We start from the raw sequence: 16,638 nt of genomic DNA, 5'->3' as shown, positions 1-16,638 counted from the left end.
AAGATGCCCTTTGTCTATGGTTAGATTAGTTTAGAATTATCCTTTTAGACTTTCCCAGCAAAGACATATTGTTTTGGGACATATTGTTTTATCTCTCACAGCTCTCTCCCAGCTCTCTGCTGACGAGACTAGCACCACATATGGAGTTGTTTATTTTATCTGTTTATTATTTTCTTATCCTGTTCTCACTGTCTCTCCTATAAAAAGTGCCAAGCCTCTGTTCATGGTGTGAGTTGTTCTCAGCAGCTCACCCGTGTACACGTTTAGCAAAGAAAGTAACTTTGTCTCATTGTGTCTTTATTTCTCCTGGGTTTTTTACAGAGTTTTCTCCCAACATTTCTTGGTCCTTCGAGCCGGAGCGCCTCCATCGTGTCCCATCTCCGTGACCAGTCCACGTTGTTCGCCTGTCGACAGCTCACACACCAGGTGTGTGATAAAAGACCAAGAGCGTTAAATTCGGGTCTTGGCCAACGTCTTAGAAAGCGACCCACGGTGGTGGGGCCCGATCGAGGTGGACCAGACCCGGCGACACTGACCAGGTAGATACAGACACACTGACACAATCTTGCGTAAAAGCGTATTTTAAATTCAGGGAATTTGAAATAGCGGAAGTAGCTCGTCGACTGGTAGCTTGGAGCTCGTCGACTGGAAGCTCCCCACCTCTGTGGGTTAGGTTTGGAGCTCTGGGTAGCTCCCCCAGCTGGGTCTAGACTGGGTCTAGGGAGTAAGTAGCTCTGGGAGCTCCCCTTATCATAAGGGTTCCGGTCGCGCGCGCGTCGAAGCTGTGAATGTGTGTGTGTGTGTGTGTATTGTTTTAATTAACGGAGCAAGCTGAATTTTCACGGTCCAATAAGAGACTGAGCTGCTCCTGTGTTTTTCTTTTACTGCTGTTCACTGACGTGCTGGTGGTTTGAGAGAACGGTCGAGTTCCGTCTCGTAAAGTTCACACCGCTTTCGGAACTAGTCCGAAAGTCGAAGGGCGTGTGAGCAACCACTCTCGTCTCTAATACCAGCGAAGGTGATAGCAGCTGTATCGCGTATACATTACTTAAACAAAAATAAGTAAATACACAAATAAGATGGGTAATCAAGCAAGTGAAATTAAAACTCACTCCTGCTGACGAGCAGTGGTGAGAAAAGAAAAGTCCAGACGCCGGACAAAAACAGTGTCTGTAAACTGAGAGATTTAAGAAAACAAAATATAAACAGTCAGAAGAACAGAACTCAACTGCCAGTTTAGTAAAACCAGAAGACGAGACACTGTGCAGTGCCCACAATCCTTTTAGTAAACCAACACTCATGCCTGCAGCCGCATCTGCAGCAACACCCATATCAGGAAGAACTTAATAATCCCTTATTAAGTGAAAACTAGAGATCACAGTAGTTTGAAGTAGTTTAAAAGGGTTGAAAACAGACCCCACTGAGTAGATATAAATATAAAAAGTACGAAATAAAGATGAACAAAGGGAAAATTACAGTAGAAATTATCTTTAGAGTATTTGAAATTAATAATAGCAAGGATAACAACCTGTAAAGTGATATTAACAATGAAACACAGTTGGCATGATGACCATGCCCAGCATGTATAAAATGAATATAAAGCAAATAATTCACACGAAAATATTTTAATAACATAAATAAAGTATATTAAGGCTGTGTCACTGTTCAGCCAAGGACAGTGTGTGAAAAGGTAACTGTCTCCATCCTGGGAAAAGGATGATACTGCAGGTCATCTGAAGCCCTTGATGGATACAAAATAAAATATAAATAATATAATAGAACTGCCTGGTCCGCCATGCAACAGAGAGAACAAATGTGACCGCAGATTGGATGAATTCTAAATTATCTGTTTGCTGAATAAGATGATCCTAACTATCAAATTGGCTCAGGAGTAGTATAATGGTACACACTAATAAAATAGTATAATATGCTATTGCTGTTATATAAGACAAAGAGGATAATATTAACAATGACATAATATTAATATGAAGAGGCACCTTAGTCGGTTATGATGTGAGGTGGATAATTGTTAAGCAGTAGTCTGCATCAAGCTTAAGGTTTGCTGAAACTCAGTGTAATGACATGTGAGATGAAGACAATACAGAGAATAACTAAACTAATGAAGTGCATAGAGGCACTTGACCAGCTTGAAACCTATCATCCTAGAATGACACATTGCTGAGATATAGAGCACACCTATAATAACAACCAATAAGCAAAACCCTGTAGACAACAGCTAAAACTACAGGATTGAGAAGCTGAATTAAATATGTAGACACTGCTAAGCTGATGAGCATGTTACACATTTTCTTTTATTTTTATTTATTTGTTTTTTTTTAGAGCAGAAGCTGCATGCTATTAAAAGCCAACATATGCAGACTTCTGCCTTGTTCGGGTGGCAGCATTTTTTTCTTTTTTCTTTTGTGTCCTGACACGTGTATGTTTTTTGTTTTTGTTTGATTATTTTGTTGGTTTTGGAAACGAATTTAAACGAACTTGTGACAATACTTGAGAATCACAATGACACATATTGATTAGGCATATGATTGAAAAATGCCTAGGTTTAGAGCTGTGAGCTATGAGCTGTGAGCAATGCAAAGTTTAAATATATATATATATGTGTATAAATGGGAAACAACCCTAACTTCAAAGTTTGAAATGTGTGAGATGCATGAATTGTTTGAAAAACTAGAAATTATCTAAAAATGCCTTAAGTGAAAATGTAGTGTTGCATCTATAGAGAAGAGAAAAAAGAAGAAGCATTCTATAACTTAAAAATAAGGCAGACGTGTTGACAATAGACTAAGAGACTCATTTGCAGGTGGCTATCAGGAACAGAGAGGCAAGAAAGGTCACAGACACCAAGGCTGTAGACAGCCACGCAGAGACAGCAGATAAAATAGAGACAATGCCTGCTAGAACCGTGGAGAGGAAGGTCACTTCACACGAGATTGTAGGAGTAGGCCACAGAGAAATAATGCAAAACAGTTTTGAGGCAGCCACTTACGAACTTACAGTTTTCAAAGGACAAATTAGTTGTACAGTCAGCTGCAGGCCACACAACTGTACAACAATTAACTGCTGAGTGCATGCTAAATGACACCCCACCAGAGCTAAAAGCACTACACGATGTGGCCCATCAACACACACCCGCCACATCCACTTTCCAGAAACCAACCGAGTATCACAACATTCTGAGATTTAAACAAACTCCAGGCCCAGATCCACCTTATGATCAGCAAGTGTGGAAGCTAGGAGAACAGCATTTGACCTTACAGCACAGGCCGAAATTGTGTAGGTTACGCAGTAACCACAGATAGTAGGATAATAGAAGCAAAACCACTTTCTTCTTCATGTTCTGCACAGAGCGCTGAGCTGATAGCTGTGATACGCGAAAGTGAAATACACAAAGACAAACTAATAAATATACATACAGACAGCCAGTACGTTTTCTCTGCTGTGCATCATTTTGCAAAAAATTTGGCAAAACAGAGGAATGATTACATCAACCGGAAAACCGGTTCAGTATGCCAACCTCTTACAACGCCTACTGACTCATTACTACAGGCAACAACTTTGCTGACAGAGCAGCAAAACAGGCGGCACAAATGACAAACATCACATTGATGGCAGTAAACACACATCAGATTCCACTGGATGTGTTGCAAAATGAACAAAAGCAGCAAGCACAGCCGAACAGGCAAAATGGCTAAAACACGGTGCAGTTCTGACAAACGACTTAATGATGTGTTATGGCAAGCCAGTGTTGCCAAAATCTCTCCACAAGATGGCAGCATTAGTGACTCATGGCTGTACGCATTTGTCATCGGGGGGAATGACCTGTATTGTCAACTCTCATTTCTACACTGTAAATTTTGAAACTTCAGCAAAACAATTTGTCAGAACGTGCATGACGTGTCAAAAACCTCACCCTTTTCACACAATTCATATGGATTTTATTGAGCTAAGCGAATGTCAAGGGTCGAAATACGCCCTAGTGGTTATAGATGTGTTCTCAAAATGGCCGGAAATCTATCCAGTGAAAAAGGCAGATGCAATTTCAGTAGCAAAGTGCCTGTGCAATCACTTCATACCCACATATGGCATCCTAGCTTTGATACGATCAGACAACGGCACTCATTTTGTAAATGATGTCATCACTAAGGTCTCTGAAGCACTCGGTTTCAGCATAAAACACCACTGTGCTTATCACCCTCAGAGCGCAGGCCTTGTAGAGAGAACTAACGGCGCTATAAAACAAAGGCTCAGGAAATGCATGGCAGAAACAGGAAGGCCGTGGCCTGAATGTTTGGGTTTAGTGAAAATGTGGATGCGCTTAACACAAGGCTCCCATAAACTAACTCCATTTGAAATCATTCATGGTAGGCCGTTCCCACTGCCCATCACCAGTCAACCAATAGACAAATCAATCAGAGAAAACACATTAGCAGAATGGATGTCTAAGCTGTTAGAAAACAAGGAGATCATTGTACATAATCAACAACCTGATGATGTTTCTCCAGTGTCTTGCAGATTACAGCCCGGTGACTGGGTTCTGATAAAGGTGCTCCAAAGAAAAAACTGGAGCGCACCCAGGTGGGAGGGACCACATCAGGTTCTCCTCACCACGCCCACCGCTTGCAAAATTGCAGAACGACCATCCTGGATCCATCAGAGTCACTGCAGGCGAGTAAGTGAAGCCATCTAAACTCAGTCGACACAGGCTCGCCCAATTGTTGTGATCTCGCCCGGTGGAGGGAACAGCCTTTCTGGCCGGGGGGGTCTACTCACGACAGGAGGGTGTGTCCTGTTGTCATGAGGTGGTGGCTCCTAATAACTGCAGCGGCCCTGACCCTGGCCGGGCTCCTCATCTTTGCTTCCGTGAGGGACAACAAGTCACGCTATATGAAGAAAAGGCAGACACTGTATGACAAAGGAAAGTACACCAAGTTTCCCCATGGCTACGCCACTAACTTCTGGTGGCAGTTTATGAACACTACAGCTCACTTGAATAATAAAACTGACTGCTATGCATGTACCCATATGCCCCTATCCTCACAGACGTCTGGTCTGTGGCCATACAGCATACCTGAAGATCACAGTTGGTGCCTGTTGGGCCTGGCAACACATCCAGGCTACGGTACTCTTTGGTCCAAGGCCAACTACAGCATCCCAGCGAAAGCAACCTGGAGGTCATCATCACTCACAAATGTGAACTGTTCCGGACAGACCTACCTACTGACCTGGCCCCAAGTCTCAGACCCGCTGCCTGATGTAATTCTACTGAACAAACTGAACGCAGCACAACTGCCAGTATGTGTGATGAACAATGGATCGCGGGCAGTGGGGGAGCTGCCTACTCACCTATGTAAATACATATACACTTTCTGCCCACCGAGGAATGAGAGGAAGTGTATGGCCTGTTCAACCAACACAACCTGTGCCAGTAACGCGACGCTGATGAGCCTCAACTGTCGCTCCGACTACAGCTACCGAATGCCACTACAAACAAAGACTCAGTACCAGACAGGATGTGCACGGACGGCACCCAGCAGTAGAGGAACCAGAGTTTTGGCTGACTGGTACTTCCTATGTGGCAACAAGGCTTATCTGTCACTCCCTGAAGGTTGGGGAGGTCTGTGCGCCCTGGTGCAATTATCAGATCACGTTTTCTTCATGCAACGTGTTGCACATCACCCAAGCAGCCGACAGAGACGTGAAGTGGACATCGCCACACCCAATTCTTTCGGCATTACAGTGGACACTGGAGTGCCGGGAGAGTTTCGCATCTGGGGAGGAGGAGTGAAATTCTTACAGAGCTTGATCCCCGGCATTGGAGTTGCCGAGGTGCGGGATCACGTGGAAATCAACCGATATGCTCTGCTACGACACATCAACTTAACTAAGACCCTGGGAACGGTTTTAGCAGGAGAACAGAAGGCCATCAGAACGATGGTGCTGCAGAACAGACTGACACTAGACCTGCTAACAGCATCACAAGGAGGAGTTTGCAAGCTGATCGGGGAGACATGTTGCACTTTTATCCCTGAAGGATACGAAGCTGGAGGAGACATTTATGAAGCTTTGCAGAATTTGACCATTCTGCAGAAATATGTCGCTGACCACACATCTGGAGCAGCCACACCACAAGGCTGGCTGGACTGGCTATTTGGCGGCTCGTGGCTGGCTGCTGCAGCGAAGCCGTTTGTCTTTCTAGGTTTCATCATGGTAGCACTGCTCATATTAGTGTTGTGTCTGGTGCCATGTCTAAGAGTAATGATTTCAAAGATGATAACAACTACAATGACTGCTTATGTTGCCGTGCCTCAAGAAGAACAGCATCCCGTCGCAATTCTGTTAGAGGAACTTGTAATAGCTGCTAATAAATGACGTGGTGATTAAAAATGACTTGTCAAGTGATCATGCACTGATTAACACATTAGTAGTTTATACAGGTACAACATAAGATTTTCTTATTCTTTTATTTTCTTTTATTTTTTGTAGTTTTATTTTTATTTTTTTTTCTTCATTATTACTTTTATGCTTTCTTTTACTGTATTTTCCTTAATTCTTTTTATTTTATTTGTTTTATTCTTTAGACCACATGATTTACATTTCTGCTATGCTGACATTTTGACAATTAAAAAATTGCTAAAGATACTTAATAAATAACCTTTACAGACAATTGTTGTATACATTTAAAATAAGTTAAAACAGGAGGGAATATGTTACAGGAAAAATGATTCTGTTTCTTTACCTTCTTTTAAATGTACAAAGATGCCCTTTGTCTATGGTTAGATTAGTTTAGAATTATCCTTTTAGACTTTCCCAGCAAAGACATATTGTTTTAGATTGTTTTATCTCTCACAGCTCTCTCCCAGCTCTCTGCTGACGAGACTAGCACCACATATGGAGTTGTTTATTTTATCTGTTTATTATTTTCTTATCCTGTTCTCACTGTCTCTCCTATAAAAAGTGCCAAGCCTCTGTTCATGGTGTGAGTTGTTCTCAGCAGCTCACCCGTGTACACGTTTAGCAAAGAAAGTAACTTTGTCTCATTGTGTCTTTATTTCTCCTGGGTTTTTTACAGAGTTTTCTCCCAACATCCACAAAAGAAGAAATTGTGGAATAAAATGAGATATACACAGAGACCGAATAAGACTTTGCAGCAAAGAATGTGAATATTTTAATTTACCTATCATGTTTAATTTACTGTTGTATAAATAGCAATGGAATATAATAATACACTGACATTTTTATGAGAAATAAATCTAATTATGCAGTAAATGTTTGAAATATGCATGTGCTCACAATCTGAGATGTAATAACTCAGATAATTATAAAAATAACAAATGCACCTGTTAAGTCTAATTGTTGAATGTTGCCATTGTGTTTCTTAAATTTGTACAGTCTTAGTTTAAGCAGTAGGATCAAAGCCATTCCTTTGATCCTGACCACCTCTCCAGCCACTCTGTGCTGGGGGAGGTTTTATTGTAGATACATCCTAACTTGAAGATCTGTTTGATGTTTGGTAGAGCTTCCTACCCTTTGTATGGTTTCACTGTGTTATCTTTGGTAAACCATACATTGGGTGTGGGGGAAGACTACCCTCTTTATGACCAAGGATGTTGTTCCTGCTTTTAGGTTTTATGACCCTTTGATCAAACACACACACACACACACACACACACACACACACACACACACACACACACACACACACACACACACACACACACACATTCTCACATAACACCCACACACACACACTTACATACAGTGCCTTGTCTTTGTAACCAAAGGGGGTTGCAAGGGGAGGTGTTTTGTAAACTATTGTTTGAAGTTTGTCAATAAAAGGCGGCGAGAGGAGGCCACCAGCGTGGTCATTTCAACGTGCTGGTCACAGACGAGAGGCCTCCCTTGCGCAAGAAATCGATCGAACACTGTTGCCTTGCTTTTCTTTCATGGGAATAAGTCCTGGATACAGCGGGGTCTGAGTTTAGACCCAACATTTTTTGGTCCTTCGGAGCCGGAGCCTAACACATTGCATCCACCGAGGAGAGGGAGAGGACGCCACCGCAACGTCTGGGATGATTGACGTAAAGCCCTGGTGTTTTTGGCTTGCCACCAGGCCGGGAAGTTTGCGCCTGACCTCCCCTCGGGATGGATGACGATTGACGGGATCCAGAGACTCTTCCCATGAACGTAAACAAACAGTGAGTACAGAAGGCCTTAGAGAGCGTCTCTATAACCGCGTGAATGAATGTGGGATCCTAGATACGCGTCACCGTGATTCTGCGTGAAACGTTTGAGTCCCGGGGAGCGCTGGTCACGAGAGCGCACGTGGACCCAAAACAATAGAGAGCGGCTACGGGCTGTGCGTTAAACGTGAGTCCGGGAGCGCGCTAGCCGCGTGAGAGAGACGCAGGCTTCTCCGCCGTTTGGGGCGTAGAGAGTTCTCCGCCATTTGGGGCGTGGAGAGAACCTAGGTTCAGAGTCCGGAATCTCCGCCATTTGGGGCGTTGGAGAGTGTCCGAAGGTTGAATTCTCCGCCATATGGGGCGTTTGAGAGTTTTCAACAGAGAGCGCTAGCTGTGCGTGCAGACGCAAGCGATAGGCCTATGTTGTGTGTGTGCGGGCCAGACGTGGTCTGCGTGAGTGTGGCTGATTGTTGTCTTGTAATGGAGAATAAAATGTGTAAGTCTGCCTTAGAAGGAGATGTAAAATTTATGCAGAAAGTTTTACCAGGCAGCACGCAGTATGTAGGTTGTTGGTATAAGAAATGTGGATTTGAAGGGACATTAGTGGAAGTTCAGTGTAAAATGCTGGTAGAAAGAATAGCTGTAAGTGTAGCAGGTAAAACAGGTAAAGCGAAGCAGAGGAAGGAATTGCAGTTAGCAGTTGCTAAGTTGTGGCTGGAGCAGGCTCAGAAGAGGAGAGAAGCACAGAATGTTAAAAGAGCAATATTGCAAGAAGTAGTTGTGAAACCTGAGGATGAAACTACAGCTCAATCCACTGCAACTACTCTAGAACAACACCATAGAAAAGCATTAGAAAGAGCAAGAATGTTAGCAGAAAGTAGAGTCAGAGAAGAGCGTGAGAGAGCAGAGGCAGAAGTGGAGGAGAGATTAAAGGCATATTAGGAGCAGCATTGAGTCCAAGACAGACTTGGCAGGGTAGGAAACAGAAAGTAAAGTTAGTGAACACAAACGTTACAACTACATATCCATCCCTGACACAACACAAAAAAAAAACAAAAAAAAAAAAACAAAACATATGGTGTTTCTGTAACAGAGTGTGAAGATGAAGAAAGTTTTTCTCCTGATCAATTCCATGAGTGTGAGAGTGTCTGACGTCATGGTGTGTGTGAAAGGTATCCAGCTGGGGCAGACGTGATTCTGCATGTCACCTGCCCAGTGGACAAAAAGAAATAAAATAGTTGTGTGGATGAATGATAGCACGAAGAGTGTTTGGTGTTTCTCAGTCTGAAACAGCTGTAATGCTATTTTCTGTTTTGGAGAAAAGTACAGTTAAAGAAAAAAAACAGAGAGATGTGTGTTGTTTTAAGCAGTGATGAGAATAATGGAAGTGTGATGAGAGATGAACACAAAAACATACTGAAAATGCATTAACCATACTAACCCTACATGCATATACACATACAATGATACTCATGAGACCAGACAGCATCTTAAGCATGAGATTCTGTTTGTCATCTTGTCCAAGTCACTAGTAAGATGAAAGTGATACATAGACTAGTGGACTGAATATTATAGGAGGACAGATGGTTGCATCATAGAGGAGGAAACAGAATGCTGATGAGAGGTCTTAAATGAGTGAGTTGAGTGAGCTGATTGTGAGTTTCTGGTGTGTGAAGAAGTTTTACCATGGCACACATTTAGTTACATGAGAACTAAAACTTATTATGTGCTAAGACAACAGGGTTATGCTGTATGTTGTGTGTATGGCTGATTGGATGAATGTTTGAGATTAAACTGGCTGTTTGATTTGTCTTTTGTTACGATTTATCCCCCTGGCATGAAGAACACGTGTCATGATTTAAACAAGGCCTATCTTTCCTTTATTTTCTTTGATTTCTTTTATTTTCTTTCTTTTATTTTGTTACTTTCATGGTGCACTGAAAGTTTTGTTTGATGATCTCTGTTGAGCAGATCTGCACGATTAGAATCGAAGCGTCGTCGAGAAAACTGTTGCAAAGTGAGCTTCCCCAAAATTAAAATGGGCTCTTATTTGGGACAATCAGGAAACAAGTTCCTGTCCAAAAGGATTCAACGAGGAAATCCAGTCTAAATTATTTTTCTTTTTGAAATGACGTTGTTTTGCTGAGCGTGGAAACGAATGCGACGATAATTTCCACAATTAGCAAAAGAAGGAATCACTGAGTGAATGAGTAAGAATTTTAAAATAAATCGGGAACTGACTGACTGACTTAACACCATTGTGTGAAGTCAACCCCCACTTGACAAAGGTGTGGATGTATCTCTGTGTGTGTCTCTGTTACAGGAGCAGAAAGATGATAGCAACATCTGAGGTTGCGTGATGGTTTAACCTTTTAAATGCCATTTTTATGTTTGTGAATCTATCAGAGGTGTGTTATTCATGGGCTTGTGGTACTCACAGAAGTTACTGTGAGAAAGTGTGTACACACCTGCGCAGCGCTAACATTTGCATTTTTTCTTACAGCATTGCAGTTTTTCATGTGATTTGATGATGTGGTTTTTAGCAGAACAACTGGTGGATGTTTGTTTCTTTATTACAGGTTTTGTTTTCTTTAAGAGTGCATGTAGCATTCAGCAGAAGCGGACAAGTGACATGAGTAAAACAAATAAGAGATTACGATATTTATGGAATAGTTTATTATGGGCTCATTTGCTGGCCACTTTTGGACCCATAATAAATATATGAGTGGAGTGACTTTGCTTAAGAGAAGTCACCGATTACATTAATGTTAACTGAGCACATGGGATGATCCATGTTTGAGGCGAATTATGGTAACAATAGTGATTTAATGATTTGAGAAAACCTGCACATGACACTTGTCTTGCTGATGCTGAATGCTTGTTACCCTTGTGATATACTTGTTTATAAGTGTGAAGTTTGATTTTACTTCCAGATCTTGTTTTCCAGGCCATGATGGTGAGTATGCAGGCTCCTGGTGGAGCCAGTTTTTAAGACAGGGATCCAGGTTTGGTGAGTTGACGCATGAGAAGTGTCCATGCGTCAAGAGGTGGGGTCCAGAATTAATATTAAACAATGTTTTCTATTATTGTTGCAGTGATTTGTGTGATTAGCTGTTTATTTACAAGTATTAAACCTATGCAAGTGGTGCATCCATGTTCAGATGAGGCTTTGATGGCCTATAAGTGAAGTTCACTGATTACAATGTGGAATAACATTGAGATGTTAAATAATTTGGAATAAATTATGGGAAAACGTAGGAGATTAATGAGTTTAGAATAAACCTGCAATGATACTTGTCTCTGTGATGCTGAATACTTTATTACTCTTATGATCTACAGTTGGTTGCAAATGTGAAGTTGTTTAAATTTAAGACTTTGTCTTCTGTGATACAGGAGCTGGGAGTTAAACAAGCTGAACATTTAAGTGCTGATTAATGTTCTTACACAGGGTTACAGCTTGGAGTGAAGCTGCTCCAAGGGACAAACCCTGGAGATTGTTTTAGGGAGACTGTGCAACACTCTTGTACATGTCTCATTGGGGAGTTGACACATGGCGAAAGCCGTGTGGCGAGAGGAGTGTCATTTTTTTCAATTTGTAGATGTCGTGAGGTGCCATGATGAGAAGGAGAGACTGAGAGGATCGTCCACAAGATGGAAGCTGAGGCCTGGAGGGAGTCTTCAGGAGGATCGGAGATCACCTTCAGCACAGAGAGCTGTGCTACTGGGCTTCCAAAGGATTGTCACAAGGAGACTTTCAGCGTTGGAAAATGGAACCTGAGGGAGCGTGCCAAGCTCCAAAAAGTGACAGCGCAGAGGAGGTCCAGCGATGGACTTGTGGTTCTGTGAACAGCACAAATGCCAGGTGACTGTAAAATAACTAACAGCACTTTTTCCACAAGTGAAGCCAGTAACTTACTATCCTAAAAGATTAGCTCTAGTTGCTCGTGCTTTACCTCCATGCGTGAGATCAGTATGTGCAGCAGCTTAAGCTGTACAATGTTTCAATAGTTTATTTCACCTTTTGCAATTGTTAGTTCCACACGAGGTAGATGTTTACTATTGCAGACTAAACTTACATTTCTGTCACCTACAAGACACTTGTCTTTAATGTTACTGTTACTCTCACAACCACACATATTACCATAAAGTGGTGCAGAATTCTGAATCTGTCAAACCCTTTTTGCCAACGGAGGAGGACACTTCTCATGAGTGTAGAGAGCGCGAGGAGAAGACGTGTAAGCTGAGGGATGACTTAATAGATGTGCCACTCGTTGAGGGAAAGGTTTGGTTTGTTGATGATTTGAGTTTTACAACAGCAGAGGGACAGACTAGAACACGTTTTACTGTAGCTGACAGTGAGAGAGAGTTATCTATGTAGGACAACTAGCATGTTTCATGTTTGCTTGAGCAGCAGAGATGCTAGCTTTAACGGAAGCGTGTAAAGCTGTAGAGAGACAATATACACTGATAGGTAGTATACATTTGCTACTGTACATTTCTTTGTAGTGCAGTGAGTGAGACGAGGTGTGACAACCTCTACAGGGAAACCTGCAGAACACACCAAACTCTTGCAAATTCTGCTGGATGCAGCGTTATTAACCAGTGGAATTGCCGTTTGTAAATGTGCAGCACACATGTGAGGGAAAGATCCGGTTGCATTAGGGGAAGTTTTTGCAGATAAGATCGCAAAAGAGGCAGCTTTAGTTAAACATGGTGTTAACCTTTTATCAGTACAGCATTAGCAGACATGCAGGCCCACTCACCTACTGCAGGACAATAGTTGTGACTTACAGAGGGAGCAAGCTTGCAGGATGATTTTTTTATCTGTGTGATAAACCAGTACTGCCTAATAATTTGTATAAGACTGCTGCTATTTTGAGCCATTGGCTATGCCATGTCTCAAACAGGAGGGAGATGAGCAGTCGTTATACTCACTCTAGGATTATTAAATACTTTAAAAAAAAAACTTTTGCAGACAGTAAAGTTAAGATTTAGGAAGACAGGCAGGACATGGTTAGACTGTATAGAATAAGTACATGAGGATTACTCCAACAGAGAATGGTCTGACTCTTTGAGATTACACATGTTAGAGCATTTAGAGTTCCAGTCTTCTGTAGTGATGATAGAAAAGCAGAAGAGAGAGCATATTAGCAGATTAGATGCTTGAAAATGTTTAAAAGTAAAGTAGTCATGAGAACAAATGATCTGCCAGATGATTCTGTTTCTCCGCAGGAGCAGAGCCTGAAGTCTGGAGATTGGATGATGATAAGGCCATGGAGAGGAAGTGCTGGTCCAGTCCATGGTGGGAAGGTCCATATCGGATGCTGCTGACGACGACCACAGCAGTGAAGATTGCTGGAAGGAACACTTGGATACATCAAGCGCACTGCAAGAAGGTGACACACATCCAGGCCAGCTCGGAGTAAGTGGCAGGAAGACCGGGAACAAAGGGGGGGAAAGCCTCCAGGGCCCCTCGTCTCAATCCGGTGAAGAAACCAACTGAGCCACAGGTACTCATCAGAATGGCTGGGAATGTGCTGTGCATCTTCTTGTGCCTGTGGACCCTGAGTGGGATGACAGGAGCGCATTGGGACAGAGCAAATCACACCCAGTACCCGCATGGGTTTTCAACCAACTACTGGTGGCAGTTTAAGAACACAACCGGATAGCATCACTTGGAGCGAGACAGTTTGTTTGGTTGCTTTAGCAACACATCCAGGAACACTGCCAACTTTTCAACTTTCCAATTCCTCATAACCTGAATGGAAGGTTGATTCACCAGTAGCTGGGAAGGTGAACTGCTCTGGTGAGACAGACCTGCTCGTCTGACTCAAAGAATATGACTTGTTGCAGGACATTATACAGTTAAACGAACTGGAAACAGGCCAATTGCCTATGTGTACGAAGGACAATGGATTAGCCCAAGTTGGAGATTAACCATGGAACATGGTAACATCACTTATTCTTTTGTCTTCTGCAAGAAGGATGTAAACAGAGAAGCCTTTTGTCTACATTTACATCATGAACACTTGAGGTTTTGAGCCAAGAAGATCAAAACAGCTGGATCCAATTTCCTTTACAAAGCTTTTTCTGTGGTGACAACAGGACAGGAGAAGAGTTGTAAATGCAGATAATTCACAAGTTGACTCTAACCCCCACAGGATGCCTACAGTGAGAAGATTTGGGGGGTTGATAGGAGTCATAAAGAAGGGTGTTGACCAGGCTGCAGCTTTGAAGTTAGCTGAGAGCCACATGGACAAACAATAAAGTCAACTGATGCGTTTAAATACCTATGTCTGTATACAGTTGGATTGTAGTGACATATGATTTTTGAGAATGATGATTCTTCTTGTTTGACCTTTGACATTCAGTTGTTTACTTGAAGAAATACATAATGAATTGCACGACAGGAGTAGATCCGCCACAAGGCTGGATAGCTTGGTTACTGTCTGGTCCTTGGTGGCATCTTCTTTTGAAGATATTAATTCCTGTTTTTGAACTGTTGATACTGATTTGCTTATGTATAGGATGTAGTTTACTGTGCATGAATGAAATCTACACTGACACTGTCTAAACAAAGGGTGCATAAGTTGAAATTTAAGAACAATGACAAAAAGGAGGGAAATGTTAAGTCTAATTGTTGAATGTTGCCATTGTGTTTCTTAAATTTGTACAGTCTTAGTTTAAGCAGTAGGATCAAAGCCATTCCTTTGATCCTGACCACCTCTCCAGCCACTCTGTGCTGGGGGAGGTTTTATTGTAGATACATCCTAACTTGAAGATCTGTTTGATGTTTGGTAGAGCTTCCTACCCTTTGTATGGTTTCACTGTGTTATCTTTGGTAAACCATACATTGGGTGTGGGGGAAGACTACCCTCTTTATGACCAAGGATGTTGTTCCTGCTTTTAGGTTTTATGACCCTTTGATCAAACACACACACACACACACACACACACACACACACACACACACACACACACACACACACACACACACACACACACACACACACATTCTCACATAACACCCACACACACACACTTACATACAGTGCCTTGTCTTTGTAACCAAAGGGGGTTGCAAGGGGAGGTGTTTTGTAAACTATTGTTTGAAGTTTGTCAATAAAAGGCGGCGAGAGGAGGCCACCAGCGTGGTCATTTCAACGTGCTGGTCACAGACGAGAGGCCTCCCTTGCGCAAGAAATCGATCGAACACTGTTGCCTTGCTTTTCTTTCATGGGAATAAGTCCTGGATACAGCGGGGTCTGAGTTTAGACCCAACAGCACCTTTAATTGAAATTGATTTGTTCTAAATCTTTTCCCCGAGCATTTCTTCTTTAACTGAAAGTGTACTGTAACAAAAAAAGTCACCAATGAAATTAAATCATGAAAACTAATCAACCACCCCATCCCCATCCTGTCCTCCAGCTCCAGTCACCACTAGGTGGCAGTAGAGACAGTCCCATGCTGCCCTCTAGTGAGTTCATTTGACAGAGCACTTGCTGCAGTTGGACACAGAGTCAGTGGGGCTCTGTCAGGATTTCTGTTTACACATCCCAGTTTCCCTTTCCTACTCCATAGTAACACGTTGGTGTTTCACCAACTCAGAAGTGCATGACTGCTCTAGATTTCATACAAATAGTGTTAGGATATTAATATTAGGATAGTCATTACTTACTTTAGTACTTCTGATGTTGCATGTTGTTTATGGAAAAAGTACCTTCACTATATTCCAAATAAATCTATTTGTGTTGCTTTCCTTACAGTTATCAGGGTGCTCAGCCTCTCTACAGCCCAGGTGACCTCCAGCATTAGGACACAAACATGCTGGCTGTGTGTCGTCTCTGACTTATTGGACCAACAGCATCCATGTACATTTGTTCATACAAGGGCATGTAAGAGAAACAAAATCATAAAAAACAAAACAAGCAAGTCATTATTTAATGAGATAAGGGCCTGAATCACATCTTTAAAATCTCCATTCTGAAATTATTCCTGACACCACTAGGAGGCGTACTATCAACATTAAATGGATGATGAGGACACAGCTGATAGCTATAAAAGGTTAAAAGAGAAAAAAGCAGATACAAAATAAGTTTTCCACTAATTTTAGAATAAGCAGTTGCACTCTTCTTTGGCCGAGTAAAACTCGATAACATTGTTTTATTTATTATTATTCATTGCTATCCATTTTTAACATTTCCCAAACATTTGGGCATTTTGCTTTTTGTTCTCAGGTTATTATGCAGCAGGTGACTGTGTTTTCTGTTTTGGAGATCAGTGGGCTGAATGTGGCCATGGATTAAAATGAGAAAAAGTGTGTTAGTTTAATAAATGATGGATTTTTTCCTCATTGCAAAGTAAATCATTTTTTCAATTCTATATCCAAACTGTAAAATCTCTTCTCTTCATCTTTAATCAGGGTTTGTTTTCACTC

General features: G+C 42.0%; 1 protein-coding gene and 1 long non-coding RNA gene across 2 annotated transcripts; both read left to right on the top strand.

Moving 5' to 3' along the window:
- Positions 1 to 5,043: 5,043 nt before the first annotated feature.
- Positions 5,044 to 6,608, top strand: LOC146560533 (uncharacterized). Its single transcript, XM_085243158.1, has 2 exons — positions 5,044 to 6,228; positions 6,600 to 6,608. The coding sequence occupies exons 1-2, from the start codon at positions 5,044 to 5,046 to the stop codon at positions 6,606 to 6,608; spliced, it is 1,194 nt and encodes a 397-aa protein (XP_085099284.1).
- A 612-nt stretch (positions 6,609 to 7,220) lies between these two features.
- On the top strand, positions 7,221 to 15,409 carry LOC146560532 (uncharacterized). The gene is made up of 2 exons (XR_014894761.1): positions 7,221 to 8,216; positions 11,801 to 15,409. It is a non-coding gene; the product is annotated as an uncharacterized LOC146560532 (long non-coding RNA).
- Positions 15,410 to 16,638: the final 1,229 nt, after the last annotated feature.

Source organism: Mchenga conophoros, linkage group LG13 (genome assembly GCF_057382185.1).
Source record: "Mchenga conophoros isolate Kocher_MC1m ecotype Shallow Benthic linkage group LG13, M_conophoros_male_GT1.1, whole genome shotgun sequence".
In the NCBI taxonomy this organism is placed as follows: domain Eukaryota; kingdom Metazoa; phylum Chordata; class Actinopteri; order Cichliformes; family Cichlidae; genus Mchenga; species Mchenga conophoros.
Note: the sequence above shows the minus strand (reverse complement) of the source record. Positions and strands in the feature narration are given on the sequence as shown.

What these genes read in the sequence shown, in the direction of transcription:
- LOC146560533 (XM_085243158.1), top strand. Translation starts at nt 5,044, where the DNA reads ATGCCCCTATCCTCACAGACGTCTGGTCTGTGGCCATACAGCATACCT.